This window comes from Chelon labrosus (assembly GCF_963514085.1).
Source record: "Chelon labrosus genome assembly, chromosome: 10".
Classification (NCBI taxonomy): domain Eukaryota; kingdom Metazoa; phylum Chordata; class Actinopteri; order Mugiliformes; family Mugilidae; genus Chelon; species Chelon labrosus.
In genome coordinates this window covers 18,277,776-18,302,967 of record NC_140360.1, presented here as the reverse complement: position 1 = coordinate 18,302,967, position 25,192 = coordinate 18,277,776, and the positions used below count along the sequence as shown (strand labels likewise).

The window sequence follows — 25,192 nt, the reverse complement described above, 5'->3', positions numbered from 1 at the left end:
ATGATAAAATCAAAAATATCAAGAGCAATAGAAACTTTAACGAGATACAAGATAGAATAGTTCTCGATATTAATATGAGGCTTATGGTTTTAGGATTGATGCATATAAGGCCTATAAATCAAGAGGACACACTTTTTAGGCATATTCTGTTATTTCTTATACACAGCCTACCTCTTTCAGCTGGTCTAGCTCCTGTCGGATGGCCTCGTACTCGATCTCCAGGTCATCGTACTGCTGTTTGAGCTGCTGCTTCTCCTCCAGCACCGCCAGCCCGTACTCCGCCGCCTGGATCTTCTCGTTCGTGGTTTCACTCAGCTCCCTGGAGAGACGCTCGATCTCGGCCCGCAGCCACTCCGGCCCGGCTTCCTTCAGCAGCATAGCGTCGGGGTACCCCTGCTCTTCCACGGACATGATCGGTACCGGTGATGATCAACCAACCTGGGCCAGCTGATCTGCGACAAGAGGATGTTGGGGGGAGTCTTCAAGCGGTGTAACCTTGAAGAAGAAGCGGCTGCTCAAATTCGTCTGTATTTAAATTGCATGATTGTTACGTTTGCGTTTCTTGTTGCCGCTCTAGTTTCTTTGGTCATGTAGATGACTCTGCTCAGTTATCTTTGTCAGCGGAGCCCGCTGTTTTCTCTTAAAAATGCTCCATCGTTGCGCTCCTGCGTTTTCTTCTCCTCTCCCCCGGCTTGTAGGAGCTGTAGCGCCGGAGCAGGAGTACCAACGGCCAATACAGGAGACAGGATATTCAAAATCTGGTCCTTACTTTCAAAATAAAACTGCAGCTGACGAATACAACCTCCACGCTATGCGTTGGAGCGGACTTTTTTCGCCATGTTTACGTACTAAACTGAAAACGAAATATAAATTCAAGAAAGTACTGTACATATTGTACAGCATACAATAAGCATTTACATTTTAACCAAAATGTCGGAAATTATGTGTTTTATTTTGAAGAGAAATTGGTTATCTTCCGGTGCCTTGACGGTCTCGTTTCAAACAGCTGAACGGTCCCTTTGCTGCGCCTACGCACTCAGCTGGGAAAGCTTCTGCCCACTGTCAAGTCATCACGGGAAATGTAGTTTTCCTACACTTAAAGCCAATGAAATGGGCCTAGCGAGCTCACGAAATAAACTCATTTCCCATAAGCCCTTCGTATTTGCTTATGTGGAACACGGAAATAGCTGCACAAACCGTTTGTTGTCATAGAAATAGGTTGAGCAGCGGACAGTCTAATGGTTGTTGTGTAGCCGTTTACACATATACATTTGCTGCCATCTGTCGGACAGATTTGATTTTTTTTTTTTTTTTTTTTAGGTTGATGCAAAAATGTTCATATAAAATCTATTTCTAAACTTTTTGCCGTCACTATTAAAACGTCTAATTTACACTAACATCAAACTAGCTAGTAACTTTAGTCAGGTATGTTTAAAACGCTATTAATGTTATTATATTACGTTACATTTGTTTGTAAAGCTTTGCTTCTATCCCGTTACATTTGGTAATTTTTAAATTAAACAGTTTTTCAGAAGTAAATATTCAGCTCACGTCTTATTAAGTGAATAGCTTACCTGATTGTTAATCCAGACCTTTTGCGCAGCAGACGTTTTGACATGTGGGAGCAAAACCACACCTGAAAATAATAGAATTAATGATGGCTTCATTCCATTTAGATGCTACACTCCTGGTATTATGGCTGACACAGGCTTTGCTTACTGTCTGGAACTTAAATGGAACAGGACCATTAATAATATCAATACCTGCCTTTATGAGAATTATTTTCCCTGTTACTGATCCAAATAGTGACCCAGAAAACAGGCATATTTTATTAAACTACACTAATTTTATGTTACTTTATATGTAGACCCAACAGTTCAGCAAGCTACTGTACATTTACAATACATTTAGCTCCACATAATATACTGTAAGTAACATTACACTCACAAGTCCAATTTTTCCTACATGTCTATAATTTACATTTTTGTGGTTATAATTTAAAAAGTAATATTTTGAATATAGGACAGTGTAACTGAGTATTTCATAGTGTGGTATCACTGCTTGGTATATGGTATATTTTATGGCATTTTCTAGCTTTGTTGCTGTATAAAAGGGAAAGAATCATAGGCTGTATATAGGCTTGCTCTTGTTTCAGTACCACTGTGTTTGTTACAGTGAGACAGGTGAGATACACATGCATCAAAATATCCATCTAATATTAATAATAATTTCATTACAGAACATTGAAAAAGATTACAGATCCAGTGACAATGAGACATTAACTTATATTATAATATATTCATACTTTATTGTTATTTAAAACAGATACTGTTGAATGTATGAAGTAAAAACAAACATGAAATATTAATAAAAGCTAGAATTTGTACACAAGGATTTCGATTTTATTTATTCTACTGCAGCATTTTAGCTTTGTGATTCTTGGCTTTGAAGTCTCTGCAAATCCTCCATATGATCATGTGATCTCTCCTCGCTAACCTGAAGCTAACCAGCTTTAGCCTGGTGCAAGGTAAGCCAATAAGATTTTATCTAGGTCCTATGTCACTGAGCCTCACCCTATTTGTAGCAGCTAGGTGAGCTTAAGTGTGCCCTCTTACGACAAAAATCACAAATCTATTTCTACCTATACAAAATAAAAGACATATATACATACATAATTAATCAAATACATAATTTCCATATTGAGGTCAGGGATTAAGTGATGATAATGTGTGTATTAATGAGCACACCGTGTAGTAAAAGGTCATGTCAGTGTGGCTACATCTTTTTGTTGAGGAGGGGGTGCTCTGTTTCATACCTCTACCTAATAAGATTAACAGTCTAATCTGGGAGGAGTCAGGAATAGTCTTACTCCCCCTACACACACAAAGTTGATGAGAGAGCAGAGGAACCTGTGCACTGAGTTAATTATAAAGGACACCATCTTTGTTATCTTTCAACACGCTGCTTCTGTTCATTTATTCCCACACTCGATTTACAGTCTTGGTGTGATAGATGGCTTTTTCACAAATGTGCACACACAATTTACTGGATGCTTGTGTTGCCCCGCCTCACTACAAGAAGAGATAATCTGAGACGAATCAAATCAAGCAAGGCCACGGGATTGACTTTCCACAGAGCTAGAGAGGGAGAGAAAACGTCATACCTGTGGAGACTGATGTCCGGATTCTTGGCAGCGATAGATGTGAATCATTTTTGTTCTGAGATGGTGGATACAAGCATCTCATATCAACTACTCAAAGTAAGTCATTCATTTTAATTTATTTTATTTTGTTGCTTTTATTGTTAGCTTGTTTTCTTTCCATGTGAACTATTTCAGACTTAATTGTTTCACATGCTAGTCTTGAAGCTTTTGTGCTGTTAACACTGTGATAATGTACTGAGGGACTAGTTGCAGCTATGAATAATGGTAATAATAATTATCCTTTTAAATGGATTGTGTTTGCTATGATGTTTATTGAAGATCTTTGACTGTTGCGTGGAAGTAGTCCTCTGTATAATGTCTTGAAAAACAAAAAATATTCTCCAAATACTACTGTTTTATTTGAGGCTTAAGATGAGGCAACAGCACTAAATGTGTGTAACAAAGTGTATTAACTGTGTCCAGGCTCTGCTATGACTATCAACCTGAGAGACAGTTCACATGGCTTCACAACAAAAGACAACAGGGGGATTTCTGATGGACTATAGTAAGTAAGGATGGTGAAAACACTTATAAAACCTATTAAACACTAATAAAATGTACTTTTTAATGACTGAAGTTCAAATTGTTCGGGTGTATTTGTACCTAACCCAAATTGGTCATGAAAAGCATTTCAAACATGCCAGAAGAGCAGCTATTTTTACTGTAATACCCTCATGACTGACTTGTAATGCCAGTCAAGGATTAAACACTTTGGTGTACTCACCGCTGATGAACTTAACTATAAGGTCTTACGGTGCGACATTAAATGGCATCTCACTGCTGTTGTGTTTCTGGAACCCCTCAACTGTTTTTTTTTTAACAGCGTTTTATGTGTCTGCTTTGCAGAAAAAACAAATGTAATAGCTGCAATTTCAAATTAAAATCAATAAACATGTCAATTTAGATGAAACACAACATTATATCACATTTTTCTTCTTTTCTTTCCTCCTTTAACATTTACAGTCAGAGCCCCCAGAGCAAAATACACAATAGTAGGAGAAGCAATTCGTCATGTTGTCCCTGGACATATGCAATGTTCAATCGGCTGCGGAGGTCCAGCCTGCAAGTATGACAACCCAAGTTACTGGAGTGATGACCAACAGGCGATAAAAGGCCTTTACTCATCCTGGTATTTGTTTTTTATATGTTCTCTTAGGCTATGTTTGTTTAAGTGAGGAATAAGTGGATTGCTATACAGTATACACCTCACTAACTTTTTTTTTCTATTGTTTCAGGGTTACTGACCATCTTCTCGCAATGTCGAGACCTTCAACAGAAATCATTAAAAAATATAACATTATTGACCAATTCAGAAGGTACACACAACTTTGTATCAATGGCAATGGCTTTCCGAAGCTTTCCACAAAGGAAATGAGAATAATGAAGTGTTTTGTGCTCTGTTTGTGCGTGAAGGAATGACATTAAAACAGTGGTCAACCTGCAGATACCTGGTGAACACGCTAGTTGTGGAAATCCACTTGAGCCAGAGAGCGGCTTTTCATATCTCCCAGAGGTCTTCATGGAAAATAACAGTAAGTGCTTCGGGGAGTTCTTGACTTGTTACTCTTATTGTGGATCACTTAAAACATGTTACAATTTCAGTTTACTTCTACAATTATGCCTGGAGTGACTATGGAGTGGCCAACCTCACCACTGTGCTGGACATGGTGAAGGTCATGTCCTTTGCACTGCAAGAAGGGAAGGTAGCAGTCCACTGTCACGCTGGTCTCGGAAGAACAGGTACACCTCCAAGAAATGTTTTAAAAGATTTAGGGCAGTCAGATTTTTTTTCATCCGCACAATATGAAGCTGAGTTTAGAGTTTTCTTTTTCTTATCCTCCAGGTGTGCTGTTAGCATGTTTTTTGGCCTATGCTACCAAAATGACTGCTAACCAGGCTATTTTATATGTACGTGCCAAACGCCCCAATTCTATCCAGACTCGAGGCCAGCTGCGTTGTGTCAGAGAGTTTGTTCAGTTCCTTGCCCCTTTAAGGAGTGTGTTTTCTTGCGCTGCGCCACAAACCAACCCTGTTACCCTGTCCCAGTACCTAAACCGTCAGAGATACATACTGCATGGCTATGAGAGGAAGGAGCTAAGGCATCTACCAAAGATCATACAGCTGGTGTCGAGGCTGCTGTTGGACATTGCAGAGAATCGACAGGTGATTGAGGAGGATATTCTGGAGGCGCCTGACATTCAGGACATAGAAATGACTCTCAGCATCATTGAGACCATGGACCCAGAGGTACTTGCAAAGGAGCACCGCTTACCGGGTACGCCCACCTTACCCAGACATTTCAACGAGCCACCCATCTTCTACCACCGCAAAAGTCTGAGCTACAGCGAGTCAGACTTGAGAAGGCTAGGCTCACAGCTAAACCTCCTCACAGAGCCTCTAAGCACACTTTCACAAAGTCACACTGAAATGATGACTAAGCCCTCTTCCCAGTGCAATAGCAACATGTCTGTAGTCTCTCACGGCTCAACAGGTTCACTCTGGCAGGTCAAGAACACGGAATACCAAAAAGATGGAGCCATTCTGCTACACAAAGTGAAGAAGAAAACAATCCAACGTAGTGAGTCAGTGGGAAACAATGAACCTACCAAAAAGGGTAGCATGCTGTCCAGGTGGAAGGCAGAGCTGAGAGAAGAGCTAGCAATGAATGGGAAGAAGTCTCAAGGTAGAGAAGAGGAGCAATCAGAAGTGCCCTTTATCACCCTGCAGTCAGAGTTGTCCCTGGAGGCCAGGAGGTTGCTGGTGGCTCAGGCTCTCGCAGTTGACCTTTTTCTTGATGGGGAAGAAGACCACAAGACCAAAGTTTTGGCCTGGAAGGTAACTAATCCACACTAACCTAGTGATATTTGTAGAAGTGAGAGCATGCATGTAGAGCTGTGCTTTAGTCTGTCCATCACAAACTGTCTGTGTTGGATCTACCCCTACTTCAAAAAGCATAATCCATCTAATTTGAAAATTTTCATTTAACAATTTTATTTAATATTTCGGCATGACATATAAATAATCTTTCTGAATTAGAAAGGAAGGATAAACACCCTCCCCCAACCCATACACATACAGATACACACAAATATACAAATTTCCCCATTAATAGATTCATTTCATAAATACTATGACATGACAATTCAGCATGCAGCAACAGTAACAGAAGATGTCTCAAGAAGTTCCTCAGTTACATACTAATGTGTAACCAACATGGCTGACCAAATGTGTGCAGGCTGAGCTGAACCAAGGCGGTGCATGGGAAAGGCTGTGCATGGAGCGGGATCCTTTCGTCCTGTCTGGACTAATGTGGGCATGGCTGGAGCAGCTTAAAGAGCCCATCATCTCCCTCCAGGATGCCAAAGCCCTGAACCCTCACAATACTGACGCTCAAACCGTCCTCAACACCCTCGACCAGGTCAGAGGTTTCTTTGCACACATTAAGATGTAAAACAATGAAAATATCTCAGTAAAGTGCCCGGACAGGGTTTTATTTAACCGTCCTTTTCATCTTCTCTCAGGCTCCTAAAGAAACATTAACATGCACACTAAACTGTATGGCTCATATGCTGATAATACCTGAGCAGGTTGAAAATGCATTCATGTATCGTACTATCAAGGCTTTCACCAGGGTGAGAAGACACATCCATCTAATTATTTAAGATAAATTACAACCGTTCATTTAATTTCTCTGTTTCAGATTTGTTTCAACACTTTTTGATGTTTATTTCCATTTGAACAGATAAATATTAACTCAGAGGAAGGGAGCAGAGTGTATGAGTCCATGACTACAGTCCTAAGGTGTGTCCTGGAGGACATGAGAAACAAGGCCATAGAAGAAGATGAGACGCCAGAGTGACTTTTCCTTCAACACATATATGTGGTGCAATGGATATGGAAAAAGAAAATTATGCTTTTGTGCCTTGGGTCAAAACATATAAATATATACAATTTGTAACAGTATGCTTATTATAAAGCTATATATGTAGTTTATTGTCACTAACAGTGTCCATAACTAATTTGCCTCTGTATTATTTTTAACAGACGAGCAGAATATAATTTTTTTTCTTTTGTAAATTAAGCCCGGTGCCTTAAGCCTGGTCATGTTCAGCGCTTTCATACCTCAGCTCCAAAAGACTAGCTATAGGACAATTCATGACAGTTCAATCTCATTACATAACAAGCACATTGTCCACACAGTGTATCCAATGCCTTTCTCATAACATAGTAGACTGCCTGGCCAAAAAAAAAAAAAAGTTGCCAACCTGGATTTAATTAAGCACATAGGTACAAGCCTCCTATTGGATAATTACTGCATGGGTGATTATCTTTCAGCTGGCAACAAGTTATTTAACCCCAACTGATGCAATGAGTAGCTTATCATTTCTTAAACAACCATGTCAAAAGACACATCCCGTGGTCATGGAAAAGATGTTAGTCTGTTTGAGAAGGGTCAAATCATTGGCATGCATCAAGCAGAGAAAACATCTAAGGAGATTGAAGAAACAGAAACTACTAAAACTGGGTTAAAAACTGTCCAAAGCATTATTAAAAACTGGAAGAATAGTGGGGAGCCATCATCATCAAGGAAGAAATGTGGTCAAAAAAAAATCCTGATTGATTGTAATTGCCGATCACTTAAACATTTGGTGAAATCAAATCGAAGAAAAACAACAGTAGAACTCAGGACTATGTTTAATAGTGAAAGTAAGAACATTTCCGCACGTACAATGTGAAGGGAACTCAAGGGATTGGGATTGAACAGCTGTGTAGCCTTATCAGTGAAGCTAACAGGAAAAAAGGCATCAATTTGCTAGGGAGCATAAAGATTGGACTCTGGAGCAATGGAAGAAGGTCATGTGGTCTGATGAGTCCAGATTTGCCCTGTTCCAGAGTGAAGGGCGCATCAGGGTAAGAAGAGAGGCAGATGAAGTGATGCACCCATCATGCCTAGTGCCTACTGTACAAGCCTGTGGGGGCCGTGCTATGATCTGGGGTTGCTGCAGTTGCTCAGGTCTAGGTTCAGCAACATTATGTGTCCAAAGAATGAGGTCAGCTGACTACCTGAATATACTTCCCTGATGGCACGGGCATATTCCAAGGTGACAATGTCAGGATTCATTGGGCTCAAATTGTGAAAGAGTGGTTCAGGGAGCATGAGACATCATTTTCACAAATGGATTGGCCACCACAGAGTCCAGACCTTTACCCCATTGAGAATCTTTGGGATGTGCTGGAGAAGGCTTTGTGCAGTGGTCAGACTCTCAACACTAGATGGAAATAAATCTTGTGACATTGCAGAAGCTTATCGAAACAATGCCACAGTGAATGCGTGCTGTAATCAAAGCTAAAGGCAGTAAAACAAGTGTGTGACCTTGTTTTTTGGTGGCGACTTTTTTTTTTAAATTTTTTTTTTGGCCAGGCAGTGTATTTCTTATGTGTGTCATGTTTTTCGTAAAACTGGTTCCACCAAAGAACATCATAATAATGTCTACAGTGTTATTATGGGTGGTTCATAATAAAATCAGATGTTCCCCCTTTCACTGGGTTGTGGAAACTGCATGTCAGGCTGTGATGGGAGGTTTAATAATAATAAACCTTTTTCCCATCCAGTAATCGTCTGTTCCATCTTTCTCTTCTACTGAGGCCACAATGCTGGAGCGGTCACAAGTGTGACGTGTATCAGGTGATATTCATGTCATACTAAATACAGCGAAAATATATATATTCTAGCTACAATTGATATAGCATAGATAATATACAGGAAGAAGCCAGTGTCTTTTACATCAGGTGTAGTTTGACATTCTGAACATGTAGTAAAATAGCAGTAGGCATCTGAAGTCAGCACTGTAATAAAGCTCTTTTCAATATTAACAGCATTTCTTTTAGCTTTGCAGAGTCTGTAGTCTAGAGACACATTTTCACTGTTCTTTATCTTGTCTAGTGATGGGTGGTGTGGCTCTCACAAGGATGTAAATCTTACCATGGGTATAAGTTACAGTGAGGAATAGCCAAGAGGAAAGCTTTTTATTATTTATATGTTTTCAGATTGTCCCATGTTTAATCAAATCAGAACAGCTAAGAAGGCCAGATCAGCTTCACCCCCCAGGCCTACAGGGCATCTACGGGGAATATAAAAAGTTCAGAGGGATACAGTACCTTTGCCGGAGGCTGCTGAAGGTGATCTGGAGGGCTGCTTTGTGCCAAAAGACAGCAGTCAGAATCCATTAGCCCGCTCCACACCTGTCCCTACTCACTGAAGAAAGCGAGATTTTCTTCTTTGTCTTGGTAAAACGCACGACAAGCTACATGACAGACAAAAGGTACATCTGCACATCAGAGTAAAAACTGAGGTATTCCAGGATTCCCAGGATGCTTGGAAAACAGCAGTGTCATTACGCTGCTCATTAGTGAGGCTGTGAGGGGGGAAGACATCCCACACATGTTAATTCAGGAAGCCCTGGAGTAGAACTACAGCCCAGAGCACATTAGAGGAGTATTAATGAACTACTACAGCATCCACTTGTGCCAGGACGTCATTTAGATAAACCACATGAATCCAGAAGGCTCATCAGAACTGGCAAGATTAATCATGACTCTCAAGAACTCAGCGGACAAAAAAGTTAACAAACCTTAAATCAGGAGTAAGGTGGGAAAGAATTGGTCTGCACCAGAGGTAGTATCACAGGCAGAAGGCGCAAAAACATTGCCAGGATTATGAACAAGGACCGACAGCAGCTTGAGAGAACACCATACCAGTCATGGAAACCAGGCAGCTCAGTCCCACAGACAGATCACAGTGAGGGAAGAGGAACTTCACTTTACCAGTTCAAAGTAGTAGGCCTGAGGTGCGTAGGATGGCAGAATGAAAGTCACACCCTCACATGAGCTGGTATCTAAAGGTATCCACCATTGCAACTTCAATTCCTCATCTGGTCTGACATCTGTTTAACCCCAGCAAACCACCACAGATGGTCTCTTCCAGACAACCCTTAAAGGGAGGAGAGAGGATCCCTGAAGGATGTTTGAACATCCTCAGAGATCCTGCAGTCATGTTGTTCATGGTACGCAGGTGAGGTTGTGAGGCAGGGGCATGAAGTAGCAGCATGAAGACAGTCATATGAAATATACTGGCTTCAAAAATCAGAAATCAAAAGGTCGTAAATGGTGTAGCTGTGTAGCTTGTAACTGATGTAAACACAAAAGGAAATATGAAGAAGAATATGAATTATGATTATGGTTAGGATATTCTGATATGATTATAGATATTAACTCAGAGGATGGGAGCAGAGTGTACGAGTCCATGAGTACAGCAGTAAGGTGTGTCCTGGAGAACTAGAGAAACACAGCCTTTGAAGCAGATGGGACACCTGAGTCACCTTTTCCTAACAAGGAAAAAGGAGAATTTGCCGTTTTGCCTTAATTTATTTAATATGTAAACATTTTAATTTGTCAGTATGGGCTTAATATAAACATTTACATGAAGTTTATTGTCACTGATACTTAACCAACTTAAGAGTGGAGGTAAAAAAAAACAAACCTAAAAGACGAATGAATGAACATTTTTGGGAAATTATGTCTTAAGCCTGGTGACATCCAACACACATCAGCTCCAAACATGTCCTCATATGATATTATATACTCAGACACAGACTCCTCATTTCTTAAAAAAGAACGTTGTCACACATTACATCAATGTCTTTACCATAACATTGTGTGTAACATTGTTTTTTTTTTTGCAAACCTAATCCCACCAAAGAAGTTCATAATACTGTCTAAAGTCCGTCATGAGTGGTTCATAATAAAATCAAATGTTCCTCTTCACATGCAAGCTGCACGCAGGGCTGCTCAGGAGGTGAAAGAGTATGCTTTTAAGACATCTTTCCCATCTTTCCCTTCTACCGAGGCCACAATGCTGGAGTAGTCACAGGCGACGTGAGTGAACCCACTGAAACAGAGTACAGCACGGGAAATATATGAGGTGACATTCATGTCAAGCACAGACAAAGTACCTCCGTCGAGTGACTGCTAGCTTGATACTAACAGCAGAAAACACTAAAATGCGTCCGTGTGCAGTACCTGGACATTGTGTGAGAGCCTCCCAGTAAATGGTACTTGCTCTCCAGAGTCAGACCATGGTCTCTGTCATTTCTCCATGTCAGCACTCGTAAGGAGAGGTCCCGAGACGCTGTTACCACACGGAAAGAGTCCTGCAAATATAAAGAAAAGTGCTCTTTTAACAAAGACGGTACATTTCATTGCATTAAACACATATATTTAATATATTTGGGAAAATTCCGAATGACAAAACAACCTACCACACATATAGCAGAGATGGGCATAATGTGGTCTTTAAAGTTTGCAATTAGGGCTCCTTTCAGAGAGTAAACCCAAAGCTGTTCACCAGCTGCCAGCACTATACAGTTGCTGTCTTTAGCCTCTATAAGGATATTTGAGGACCGGGTGTTAAGCGTCAACGGGAAAGACTCCACCTGCTGGACTAAAATAGAAAAGATGTCTAATTTATACCGGCACAAGCCAAAAATGCCCTGTTAAGATAACAGATCAAATCAAGAGGTTTACAGTGAAATATTGATTTTCCTTGATGAGTGACCAGCTATTATTTTCTAATGGTTACTTTATATCCCTTATGAACATATCTCAGTCCTCACCCTGGATCTCTGACTTGTACTTAGACTTTTTCATGCTGACATCGAAGACAGTGAGGGCTTTGTTGTTTAAGCGCACGTTGTGGACGACGGCCAGCCTGGCAGGCTGGGTGGGTATGAAGACAGCAGCCTGGCACCCAGCAGTTGGCAAAGACTGACACAGAGGATCTTCCTCCTCAGATGGAGAGGTCACACTCTCAGTGTAAATCACCTGGAAACAAACCAGACAGCAGAAGTTTACAACCCAAGTGTAGATGTTTTCCAGTGTTCTGATGTGTGTGAACATCTATTTTTCTACTACGATATGTGCACAGAAGTAATGTGGTAAAAACACGCACATAGAGACAGGCTGACGAAGACAATAAGATTTACCTTTGGGCTTAAGTCACCACTCTCCGTGGAACCAGCCGCGATCCATTTCTTGTCAGGTGAAATTAGGAGGATGTTGACTTTGAAGGAGTCACACACCATTATGTTGGACTTTTTAGTCAAAGTAAAATCAGCTAGGGTAGACACAGATCCCTGACTGGTTCCGATCTGGAAGAACATAGTGTAGAATATAATCACAGTAATAACAGTTCTTTACTAAAACAATGATTTGCTATTATTTTCAGATTTAGGAGATGTTGAGATTACTCACGGTCAGAAACCAATCACTGTTTATGTTGTACTGTAGTAATGAACAGTGCGGCGATGCAGTGGAAAAGGAGGCCACCTCTTCTCCAGTCTGGCCTCGCCAGGTCTTAATGAGGCCGGTACAGTCTGCTGTGATCAACACCTCATGCTGTTCATCAGTTACAATCGCTGTCAGAGGACTCTGCACAGGGCTGCACCACAGGGGCTCACTCTGAGAGGGGAAAAAAAGGTGTTGCAACCTGTTAACGCCCTGATGAGGGACAATTACACCGATCAAGCATAACATTATGACCACCTGCCTAATATTGTAGTTCTGACTCATCAGAGAATGAACATGGGTCTTCTGAGGGTGTCCTGTGGTGTCTGGCAACAGGATATTGTTAGTGGGGGCCTTTGGGTCCTATGGGTTGAGGGGAGGGGCCTCTGTGGATCATCCCACAGATACTTGATCAGTTTGGGATTTAGTGAATTTGGAGGCCAGGCCAACACCTTGTGCTGTTTTTCATGTTTTTTGAGTTGTTCCTAAACCGGTTTTGTGTGTGTGTCTCTGTGTCAGGCTGCATCCTGCTGGGGAAGGCTGCTGCCATCAAGGAGTGTCATTGCTATGGGGTGGGGGTGCCTGGTCTGGTCTAGGTGGGTGCTACATGTCTAAGTAACATCCACGTGAATGATGCCAGGTCCAAACGTTTCCCAGCAGAACACTGTACTGTCACAAGACGGTCAACGTTATTCACTTCTCTTGTCAGTGGTCATAATGTTGTGGCTGATCGGTGTATCTCAGTAGGCTGCAACTTACAAATACGCAACTCACAAACATGCAGCGAGAACCATGAGAAACTAAGTGTCAGCAGTGGAAAGAAAGCTGCACGCATGTGCCACTATGAAACATAATGAAAGTCATTAATTTGAAGCAGATGCAAAAAATAAAAACTTATAAACAAAAGTACACATACACTTTACGCAGACAACCAAAAGAAAGAAGGGACATGCAATGGTAGCAGACTTTTAAAACGACTACTCGGGATGCATTGTGATGCTGTGAGGCTTCACTGACCTTTTGGATGTCCCATGCCCGGACTGTACCATCAGTAGAAGCACTGCAGACTGTGGCGATGCTGCTCCTCAATTCGGGTTGATGGCTTGAGTTCCCTCTTAGGTAAACCAAGCCCACCACCCTGCCTGATGGACAGGGTGTCACAATCAGACATTAGACGAGAGGCATTGTGAGGTCATGCTGAAGGAGAGTCCAGATGTGCAGAGAGAGAGAGAGAGAGAGAGAGAGAGAGAAAGCGTACCCGTGTGCCCTCTGAGGCTTTTGCAGGTGTAGCCTCCTGACCTTCCTTTGGTCATTTTCATTTCCAAGTAGGAGCGTCGCAGGAAGTATCTCTTCCACGAGTGATTCACGTGACTTCCCAAGACGGCGAGGTTACAGAAACTCCAGCGCTGCAGACACATCTTCCTGAGGGAATTGGATGTTTGCAGTGGGATTCACCTCAACTGGCTTGTGTAAACATGAGGGAAAAAAAATACACACAAAAATGCACACAACTCACCTCCATAACCAAGGAGCCTCTGCAGCGTCATTCCAGTCCTGTAAATATATATATTTTTAATATGCATTGCGCATTATCTTATCCGGAACAAGCCCCCTCTCGGCTACTTCCGCAAACTGTAAACATCTTACCTTACACACACTGGATGCACTGATCAAATCCTCCTCGGGCAGAAACGTGAAAATATGAATAAGGCAGTCAGCGATCAGCTCAGGGTGCTGAGGGTCCATGCTGTCAGGGATGATCTCCACAACATTCACTGTTAATCAGCCCACGAAGTCGAAGCGATGACACGGAACCAAGTTGGGTCAAGCTACGGGAACAACACAGGGACAAGCAGGTTTGATTCAGCTCTAACCTGCAGTGTCTTCTCCTCGCCGCCAGATGTCGCCATTATAAAAGGCAGGCGATCCAGGGAGGACGGAGGCGCGCAACAGGTAGCACGCACCAGGTGTATTATACAACAAGGAGAGGCGGTTGCATCCTAATTTTGAATTAAAACAACTAAATGCTAAATGTTCTAAATGTTAGAAATGAGCGATTCAACGAGCTTTTAATTAAATGAGTGTAAAGAGCAGGCGGTTATGTCTAACAGTGTGAAATGATCTTAGTTATCTTGGCGTTAATATGTAGTGGTTATATATTTTAATATTGTTTCTTTTTTTTTCTTTATGATTTTAGTTTTTTGGCAAGTGTGGAAAATGTTGTTTGTTGCACTGAAGCAAACATGGTAACATTAAAAATAAGCGTATGGCACATTAGTGAGCCCTGACCCACTTTATAACCAAATTATTAGCCTTACCAATCAGTCAAGGTGATTTCTCAGCAGAGGAGTGTGCGTGCGCGTGTGTGTAAGTGTGTGTGTGTGTGTGTGTGCTGAGATTCAGCCCTGGCGGGATTCTTCAGCAGGGCCCCATGTCTCCTGTGAACACGCCCCAGATAGATGAGGCAGATATATAGCCAGGACCTGCGGGTAGCAGAGGAGCTGTGAGACAGAGATAATCGCACTTGTTCACCCCAAGGGTTACCTGTGACACCCTCGCAATGACAAGAGGGCCCAGCGAAAAGGGGCCTCGTGAAGGGAGTTCGGATGACACCCCAGTCGGCGATTTGTAAAACTTCCCGAGAGTCCGCTGCTTTTTGATGCTTTTCGTCATTTTTGGACTTCCTTTGGAGTTACCTGGGCTGCGATCGACCGGAGGACAAGCGAGCCGAGTTATTAATCAGCCCCACAGATCGTTGCATGAACCTGAGAGCTGGGCCGCAATGAGTCGGAGAACACGACGCTGGATTTTAAGAGTTTTACTTTGTTTAGGGATTGTTTACTTGAAAATTGGGTGAGCTGCGTTTTTTTATTTGATTCCTCTTTAGTGTGCTGGAGGTTACTCTCAAACACGAACCACTCGAATATCCGACGGGTGACAGACTCTTAGCTGTCGTTAGTTCTTTAAAAACCACCATCGTGTCCCGTATATCTCCTCAAAATCAGATAATTGATCTTATAAGTGACAAAACGTTTGGAGAAGAGCGTGCACTAAGATAACTCGTGGCAACTGCGTGCGTAAAACGTAGTGAGGTTTCCTTCATCATACCTTTAACTGGGGGTAAAACTCTGAGATGATATTAAAAGTTTATACAACTGTAACACAGGTACAGAAATAGTCTGGTTGTTCACCTTTGATCGCACATGTTATAGAATCTAAAGTGAAACTAATAGGTTTGGTGTTAATTGCAGTTATTCTAGTGCAGCTATTCTCCGCAAAGACGTGTTAAGTTTATCTCCAGCAACTTATCTTCAACAAACAAAGTATTAAAAATATGTGTGAGCTATTTAAAGTGATACTAATCTAATTAAACAAACAAATGGTTCGAATGCAACAATAAGTGCCTGATGGCTTCTTCCTCTCGGTCCTGTTCATCTTCCATTCACAGTGGCTTCTCGTCGGTGGTGGCCCTAGGTGCGAGTATAATCTGTAACAAGATCCCCGGTTTGGCCCCCAGACAACGGATTATCTGCCAGAGTCGCCCCGATGCCATTATCGTCATCGGAGAGGGAGCCCAAATGGGCATCAACGAGTGTCAGTTTCAGTTCAAAAACGGGCGCTGGAACTGCTCTGCGCTTGGAGAGAGGACCGTCTTCGGAAAAGAGTTGAAAGTGGGTATGTTGCTGTCTGTTAACGTTTGTTTACTATTTTAAACGTTTTTTCACCCATCGGTACACAGTTCATCAGCGTTAACCTTGCACCCCGGCGCGTACTTCTGTGCGTAAAATACGCACAAAAAGTTTCCTCGAAAATTTACAGTATGAACGCAGTGTCAGAGTTAAACAGCAAAATGTGCGGATTTAGATTATGAGCTGGTACATTGGAAAAATAAAAACGGATCTATTTTGACCATCACATGCATAATTTTCTATTTATCTTACAAGCCATTCTCTTTAGTCAACAACTGCGCTGGTCAAACAGAAATCATCATCTCCCTGCAATATTGCCCCCGCACTATAAGTGGCATCCCTCAAGGAGCCAGTGTCATTTACAGCAGGCCTAGTTTTGCTCCAGACTTTTCATTGAGCGGGGCTTTCTGAGCATGTATAAAAGCTATCTGAAGCCAGCACTGTAACAAAGCTCTTGTGAATGTTGGCAGCCTTTCTTTTCAGCCCGGCAGAGTCCCTAGAGACACATTTTCATTGGTCTTTATCCTGTCTAGTGATGGGTGCTGTGGCTCTCACTGCAGGGATGTAGATCTTACCACGGGTATAAGTTACAGTGAGGAATAGCCAAGAGGAAAGGAGGACTTGGGAGCATTAAATTAGGGAAACTAATTGGTCCAAATCAAAGTTCCTGCTGCTGAGATAGAAGCTTCCTCTAAAGAGGGATGGACTCCAATGGGATGCTGAAATTATGGGTGAAGCTTTATGGCTTGTTTACCGTCTACTAGGATATGATAAGGTGGCTCAAATACTGAGGGTACCATTGCCTGGAAAACTGTGTTTAAGAGTACAGATGACGTATTTATGGCTTAAGTAAATCTAAGGAAATTTGATAACCTCAGAGGTGGCTTTGGAAAGCCATTTCAAAATTCTAATGTATTTTAGTTCTGTCCCCAGCTACAGATGTTGAAATAACTTTAATTTAGCACAAAAAAAAAAACAATAAAGATGCCCCTTTGCTCAGTGGTCAGTAACTTGGACCGGCTGTTTGAGACCATCTTGCCTGCTGCTGCTGCTGCTGCTGGAAAGAAAAGATTATCTCTTTATGCATCTGAGATGAAAACTGTGGTGTTTATCAATTGGTTCCTCTAAGAACGAGGGGTTTTAGCCAATCAAGAGTTTTGGCCTGCGTTTCCAAGAGAGGGGTTTAAGTCTATGGTTTGGACAACCATACCAAATAGATTGGTTTCACTGATCAGATTAGCGCAGAAGGCGAATGGTTTTAAATGAATAGCATTGTTGATGCCCAGGCTGAGTGGAGCTGTGGGGCTCGCAATTGTTATTAAAGCAAAGGAAGAAACCAGGGAGCTGACATAACGCTTATGGGAAACGCAAGGTGCACCAGATTGGAGACACTTTAGGCCTCAGCTATGTCTGTGCTTGAATCTTGTAGCTGTGTGAGATGAGGTTCATAGTAAGAGGCTGCACACTGTGTTATTGTGCGTACACAGGCTTTTGATTTTTTTTTCTCTTTTTTTTTGGCTACTGTCTTTTTTAATAATTTCCATCACTCAGTACAAGGTTATGAAGAATTCATACCGTCTCTTGTGGTGAACCCGTGCACTCAGAACTGTAGGGGAAAAATTAACAACGGTGCAGTCAGAACTGACTGACTGCTTTGACACACCTTCTTTTTTGGCCCTAAGCCCATCGAGTCTATAAAAACGTCCACATAATTGATGCCTCAATATGAGTTTTTTTTTTTTTTTTTTTTTTTTTTTTTCAATGGCAAGGGCATGCATCCAAGATGTTTATCAAAAACATGGCAGCTTTACATAGTGTACTGGGTGGCAGCATGAAGCACAAAGAAGGTATGATGTTTGTTTTGAACAAACATTGACAAGAGGAGTTTATTTACACACAGATATGATGGATGTTGTAATCAGCAGTTTCCTGTTTGCTCGATAATGAATTGTGGTAAAAATTAAAACGTTCTGGACGCTGGCCTCTTCTTCTATTATCAAGCTATTTTAACTATGTATGAGAAGGATATTGTATTGCTTTGTTTCACTTATACGTAAGGCTCCACATAAGACACGTTACACTGCTTCTTGGGTTGTCATCTAGCTCGAGAACTTCGCTTGAGTATCCGTCCTTGCCTATGAATTCTGTCAGATTAACCTTTACTTATTCGTCGATATTTCCGTGTGCGTAAATGATTAGTTAGCTGGACTTGGGTGTAGATAACGGCAGAATGAAGATTCTGGTGTCGCTGCCTTATAAGTTTACACAGAATGTGACAGTTTCTAAGTGGATCAATAGCCCTTCCTTGCCGACAACCCTCTTATTCATACAGCTTTGTTGACAATTCCACCAGCAGACATTTTGGTTCATGGGCAGGACAGTTTCCAGGTCAGGTTTCAAAACACTGCAGCCCTTGAGTGATATGTCAGTAAGACTGTGATGTAAGCACACATACTGTTAATAATTTACCTCTTTTGCCTATTTAAAATCCCTCTTACAAACTTTTTTGTACTCCATTTGAGCACCGTGAAAGGAGAAAACACCACTATTTCACAAAATCTGAACGGATATCTTTCACATTTTATTCATCGTCCTTTTTTTTTTTTCCTGCTCCTCTATAGGCAGTAAAGAGGCTGCGTTCACCTACGCCATCATCGCAGCCGGGGTGGCCCATGCCATTACAGCCGCCTGTACGCAGGGTAACCTGAGTGACTGTAGCTGTGACAAGGAGAAGCAGGGTTTCTACAGCAAAGACCAAGGATGGAAGTGGGGAGGCTGCTCAGCAGATATCAGCTACGGCCTGGGATTCTCCAAAGTATTTATTGACGCTCGGGAGGTCAAGCAGAACGCACGGACACTCATGAACCTCCATAATAATGAGGTGGGACGCAAGGTAAGTAATCATTGACTGGATTATGCCTAAAGATCACACAATCGCCACATAGATTCTCAACGGCGACGGCGGACTAATGGTTAAATAGTCTCAGTAACTGTTAACAGCTTCTGCCATGCTTTGGTGTGCGTGAACCTTGCCAAAGATCTGGGCAGTGGAGCCAATCTTAAACAAGAAGCGGAATAAAAGGCTGCTTTTAGGGGAAGAGCTGTCTAAGTGGCAGGGTTTGATTACAGCCCAGATCTCGGCACTGAAAACAGATTGACACTGTACAAAAAGGCATTAGCCCAGACGCCCCCCCATGTTTTGCACTACCGGGACAGTATACAGTTACCTTTATGACAATCCCCACCAGCAATTTCTCCAACAGAACAAGCCCACATCAGGTGCAATGTGCTTGCACATGCACCAAGGGGGTGTTTACTGTTCGGTTCCTAGGTCTGATCATCACAGAGTAATATGCGTCTCCATTACTGTAGGACAGGGCGGCGTTTACTGTGCATGAGAAGCACCTGCATGAGAAATGTTTGAATTCAGTCGTTAGATCGAAATACAGGTAATAAATCTGAGTCAAAATCAATCTGTGTAGGTCATGTGACTGGACATGCCAGAAAGAAATCAGAAAATGAAGCTAAAGGATGATTTTAAAGTGTAATGAGAGACAGCAACAACACAATAAAATACAAAAAAAAAATGGAAACGTAGCCAGAAAGGATTGTGGCAGGATCTCACAGAGTGACAAAGAGACTCCAGTAGGTCTAGAAGTTAGAGATTTAGTGGAATAAAGTGCCAAACAGCTAAAGTGAGGTTGGAGTTAGTGAAGAATAAAGAAGCAGCTTTGCTCAAGTTAAAGCATATCCTCTCTCCCTGCCAAGACAGCCTGCTTCACACAACCAACACGTCCAACACGGCCTCTTAAATAAAGGCCTCCTCGCACACAATTGTGCCGGCGCAGATCATTTTCAATGGTCGTTTCAGGAGCTTGAATTCAAATTGGCTTGCCCGGGCAGCTAATTTGCCTCCTAGGGGGGAAGACTGTACTCGCGGATTCAGACTTTCGCTTATTTCCCATTCTCCCTTCTAATAAATAGACTCTCTGTTTTGATAGCTGCCCCTCCTTTATTTATGCTAATCAAAAGCGGTGACACCGAGCAGGAGCGCCGTTCACAGCTCCCCGGTCGGAGACGTCAAGACAATGGCTGTCACAAGTGTTGGTCACAGAACAACTGATGGATTAGGGAGCTGAAGCCAAGGTTTTTATGAAGTGGTTCGCACTGGGAAAAGTAGTTTTTTCAGTCCTTGTTCACACGTCTGTATTTGGGTTTTAGTGTCACACTCTCCTTGCCAAGAACACAGAACACATAAATATCTCGTCAACGGCTTTAGGGAGACCATATCGCATACCAAACACCTAGCGTTACAGGAAAAAAAGGAAATTGCTATTGACCTTGTTGCTACAGAAAACTCCGGTTTCAGTCAATGGCACTTCTCATTGTCATCAGTTCAGGGTTTAGCGGTAATCCTAGTCACTCGGCGCCTTGTACAGTCACTCTTGACATTTGTGTGTTGTGTGTGGTAACTACACACACAGAGCCTGAAATCCGATACATTATTTTGGCTTCTGTGTATATGGTATCACACAGCTCTGTGGTGGGGCCGTGTTTAATCCCTAACCCTAGTGTTTTTCTCGGACACGTTGTTAAATACGTTTGTCACGTGCTGCGAAGTGAAAGCGTGGATTGAGACGGAGCATGTGGACGTTGCTTGAATTTTAGTCCCACACAAATTTCATATTTAACAGAACGGAGAGATCATTATTAGATGGAACAGGAATTGGTTCTAATAATTTTAGTAAGGCTGCATTTAGCCTGAGAGCGTAACTTTCACTCATCACTGGAGTGTTTTTACAGTCACCAGTTGTTACTACATTACTAAGTTGTTTTTGTGCGTCTAGGTCCTGGAGAAGAACATGCGACTGGAATGCAAGTGTCACGGCGTCTCAGGCTCCTGCACCACCAAAACCTGCTGGACTACACTTCCCAAGTTCCGCGAGCTCGGCTACATTCTCAAGGAGAAATATGCCCATGCGGTGCACGTGGAACCAGTCAAAGCCAGCCGCAACAAGCGCCCTAAATTCCTCAAGATCAAGAAGCCTTACTCTTACCGGAAGCCCATGGATACAGACCTGGTGTACATAGACAAGTCACCTAACTACTGTGAGGCGGACCCTGTGACGGGGAGCTTGGGGACACAGGGGAGGGTGTGCAACAAGACAATGATGCAGCACATCAGCGGCTGCGACCTGATGTGCTGCGGCCGGGGGTACAACACACACCAGTACTCCCGCGTCTGGCAGTGCAACTGCAAGTTCCTGTGGTGCTGCTACGTTAAGTGCAACACCTGCAGCGAGAGGACAGAGGTGTACACATGCAAATGAGAATATTTATTGGACGGTGTGTGTGACGATGTACGCGAGTGTTCATGTTGTTGTTTTTTCACGGACAAACCCCACACGAAGGCTGTTTCTGCAGGCTTTTCACATGTAATGGGGAACTACTAGTAAGCTGAAGACTGGGCGTCATGATTGTTTTGCACACAAAGCTCTTCAACCCCTCTTCTTGGACTGTCTGACGGGATGCTGTGTCGTAACAGTGCGATAAAACACTGTTAAGAGGAAAACTTTAGCCTGACGCACGGGACCGGGTGACCACAGTGTGAGTCACCGAAGCGAATTGCCAAGACTTTAAGCTAAATGGACACACACTGACGTTTTGGCTGCTTTGGACTTCTCCAACGCAAGTGAATTATGGTGGATGTGATGCTGGGCAGGACACACTGCTGTAATTCTCGCCCCCCCTGCGCACAGATGAAATGACACAGCCATTTGGAATATTTAACACACTGTATTTAGAGAATGGAAATAATTAATATTAATTTATTCTATAAACAACTACTGATTTTGTCCATTATGGATCAAAAATAACTAAATGTGATGAGGTTTTAGTTTATTAAAGCGACCAAAACATGTCCAAGGTTAACACACTGGATTTGCCTGGAATATTGTGTCATGTTGTAGAATAATGCTATTCCGGATGAAACTGCTGTAGGCTACTCAAATTGACCTTTTGTTTGTCTTCCCTCTGTTTGCTGCTAGTCTAGAAAATCCCACTTGTTGAGGTAGAAGGCTGCGCGCTGTACTGACTGTCTTCAGCCACAAGGCTCACCTTGAGCTGGTTCGGCTTAACTGGAAATCACCAGCCGGTCAAATAAACACGGGCACATTTTCCACATTTGGTAAATATTGGTTAATAGAGTATATTTTGTAAAAGCCTATTTTTGTATGAATGTTTTATTTATATCTTTTTGCATATTCAATGTCACGTTTTGGTCCCCGACCTGACCTGTTTTTAAACCCCTGTGGAGAAAGAAAAGCTGATATATGTTAAGTTGGCCCCGGCTGTCACTGCCATAGTTGTATATTGTAAGTGATAGAGACTGTTTATATGTGTCTGTGTTCAAACGTCTGTGTTTACTGCGTTTCATGACTACTACTGATGGAATACAGGAACAGAATAACACTAACATGAAGTGATTTCCGTTATTACACCATCACACTACTACTCTGATCACGACAAAACAAAGAAATGGCATTAAGTGTTAGGTAATAGTTAGTTCTGCAATAGTTTTACAAGGATAAAATGTACTTGAACATGCAATAAGCTGTAAATGACCAGACACTTGCCATAAACCAGCGCAGCAGTGGAACCGCTGAAGGGCATAAATTACTTTAATTGCTCACTGAATAAGAATCAATTAACAGATAGAGTCATTATTATTATTACTTTCAAATAACCATAAAAAATATTCATTTGTAGTTTGATTTGTGTCATTATCATGTAACATTAAACAAAGATAAATCTTCTCTGGTATCACATGGTCGCCATGGAGATAAATCAGCTCCCAGAGGACAAGCACAATGTGTGCAGTACTCGGCAGAGAGAGACAGAGACAGAGAGAGAGAAAGAGAGATGTTCTTTGAGTGGGGAAAGTTATTCAGGCTTAATTGAGGGCCCATCTTGCAGACTGGGAAGCAGTTGAATGTGTCCGGGGAGAAAAAGTGTTTGTGCACTAATGGTAGGGTACCGGTGTAATTGATGAGGCTGGTCGGGCAGACTGTCACGGTGATGACTTGCTCAGTCGGGGGAGTGGGAGCTGTCAGGTGATAGATGACTCGCACATCTGCTTCATTCACTCCTGGGCCACTAGTTGCTACAACAACTCCAGCGCAGCAGAGAAAATGCAGGGCAGTCTCCAAGAGAGGCTGGCCGACGTGTCAGGGAAATGTTAACGATGCGAAAGCCCACAGTCGTTACAGATTCCACTCTCATCGGCCTGGAAGTGGAGAGAAGGGACTGGCCCAAATGTGTTGACGGAGAACCTGCTACCAATAATCCCCTCCGACTGACAAACGCATCTTGCGAAGTTTTCACCTGTGTTGTATATTAGAGCATTTCCAGGAGCATTTTCCCAGCAAAGGCGCTTTTTTTTAACACCTCTATCGTAAAAAAGCCGAGACACATGAGAATTCAGGTTTAATTTACAGTAGATTAGCCATATCGTGTGTCTCTGGCAGTGATAATCTATCCAGAATAAAGGGAAAAGGGCGTGAAGGGATAATAACAGAGGCTTGTCTGTGACTGACAAAAGCTTTCAGCTTTCATAATATTGATACAAAAGACTCACGCATAAGAAAAGGCAGCTGCTCAAAAAGCTCTGGTTAAAACTAAACTAGGGTTTTGTGAGCGAGGCGCACATCACATTATCTCATGAACAAAACACTTGCAGCTCAAAGTCCTTTATATTTGTCGCCTATTTACTTTCACTGGCGGCGAGCTAACATTTGAATGACAAGGGCAAAATCCCAGCTTTGTGTGGATACTTTAAATGTGGCGGTAGTTTCAAGGTATCCTCGATGCGGATTAATCGTGATTTGCACCATTAAATCTTTGATGCTCCCATTCACAGCATAACGTGCCGTTTTTTTTTTTTCTGTTTTAAACAAACAGTGTAGTTTAGCTACACGTAATCCACCTGCAGCGTTTTCCAGTCAGGTGCAAAACACCTCCACACAGAGGCCGCAGTCACTTCATCCCCATTGAGTCACAAGCACAAAATACCACCTTCTTTGATATTTCAGCCTAAGTCAGACACCCTGCAGGATCACTGAAATGCTAATTATACTCTTAGCCGTGTTTCTCCATAAACAGGAGCAGGCCCATGCCAAGATGTTCAGGGGTGTAATATCCATGTTGCTCTGAAGTGGGGTTGCGTTACCCTTTGGAGTTTTGTTTATAAAAACACTACACACACACACACACATATACAGACACACGCACGCTCACCCATCACCTGCGGTAGTTGGAAATTGGTGGTAGCTGCAGATTTATGGTTGGTAGTCTGGCTCACTCCCTTTGTTATTGCTGGAGGTCTGCCACGGCTTCCCTATCTGCTCCCGTGACCCGTTACATCAGGGCAGCCCGTCAGCGTGCTCCAGCCAGCAATTAGCATCAAAGCCAACACTGAGTCTTTAAAAACATATTGAAGCAAGACCCGTCCTGCTCCGTCTTTTTATCATTAGATTGGCCTTGGCTGTAATAGTGATCAGATTTACAGCCACAAGCTAAATGTATCCGATGACGCTGGCGTTTGTTGAAAGTGATTGGATTTATGATTGCTTTCCAATTTATATAATAAACGTTAGTGTAACGTGCGAAGCAGTCAGGTTTCTTCATTCAGTCTTGCCCCATTCCTTTTCTTCTTTGCGTCTGCATTGTTTCAAATTACTCTGATAGCATCTCGTATTTACTTTTCCGGAGAAAATCTGTGGCTACTGACAATATACCACCAATGAATGAGGAAATGACTCATGAGCATAATTTCACAGTAAAAGGGCTGTTAAATCACGCATCCCACTAGGCTCTCATTAACGCACGGCTCCGAGTGTGTGTGAACTATTCTGCCTCCAACATTTCAATCAAACAAGTGGACAGCGCTAAAGACAATAAT

General features: G+C 42.4%; 4 protein-coding genes across 6 annotated transcripts in view; 2 read left to right on the top strand and 2 right to left on the bottom strand.

The window, feature by feature from the left end:
- LOC311494848 (protein bicaudal D homolog 2-like) overlaps window positions 1-805 on the bottom strand; it is a 49,022-nt gene extending 48,217 nt beyond the window's left edge. For 2 of the 3 annotated variants that reach the window (XM_084554099.1, XM_084554100.1), the window contains exon 1: window positions 172-805. In XM_084554099.1, coding sequence (XP_084410225.1) covers window positions 172-411 — 240 coding nt within the window. In that variant the 5' untranslated portion in view covers window positions 412-805. The remainder of the gene's footprint in view (window positions 1-171) is intronic. The other variant, XM_084554101.1, reaches the window with a different exon arrangement.
- Window positions 806-3,238: 2,433 nt separating this feature from the next.
- On the top strand, window positions 3,239-7,078 carry ptpdc1b (protein tyrosine phosphatase domain containing 1b). Its single transcript, XM_084552898.1, has 9 exons — window positions 3,239-3,707; window positions 4,166-4,331; window positions 4,438-4,518; window positions 4,616-4,734; window positions 4,805-4,942; window positions 5,046-6,037; window positions 6,438-6,620; window positions 6,724-6,834; window positions 6,945-7,078. Exons 1-9 carry the CDS (start codon window positions 3,662-3,664, stop codon window positions 7,059-7,061), a joined length of 1,953 nt encoding a protein of 650 aa, XP_084409024.1. The 5' UTR covers window positions 3,239-3,661; the 3' UTR covers window positions 7,062-7,078.
- A 3,394-nt stretch (window positions 7,079-10,472) lies between these two features.
- fbxw12 (F-box and WD repeat domain containing 12) lies at window positions 10,473-14,412 on the bottom strand. The gene is made up of 10 exons (XM_084554270.1): window positions 14,192-14,412; window positions 14,061-14,098; window positions 13,803-13,966; window positions 13,562-13,686; window positions 12,512-12,718; window positions 12,244-12,408; window positions 11,875-12,082; window positions 11,521-11,702; window positions 11,282-11,412; window positions 10,473-11,150 (listed from the first exon to the last, which is right to left on the bottom strand). Exons 1-10 carry the CDS (start codon window positions 14,288-14,290, stop codon window positions 11,051-11,053), a joined length of 1,419 nt encoding a protein of 472 aa, XP_084410396.1. The 5' UTR covers window positions 14,291-14,412; the 3' UTR covers window positions 10,473-11,050.
- Window positions 14,413-14,839: 427 nt separating this feature from the next.
- LOC311494146 (protein Wnt-7a-like) lies at window positions 14,840-22,708 on the top strand. Its single transcript, XM_084553054.1, has 4 exons — window positions 14,840-15,397; window positions 15,993-16,219; window positions 18,855-19,126; window positions 21,081-22,708. Exons 1-4 carry the CDS (start codon window positions 15,204-15,206, stop codon window positions 21,561-21,563), a joined length of 1,176 nt encoding a protein of 391 aa, XP_084409180.1. The 5' UTR covers window positions 14,840-15,203; the 3' UTR covers window positions 21,564-22,708.
- Window positions 22,709-25,192: the final 2,484 nt, after the last annotated feature.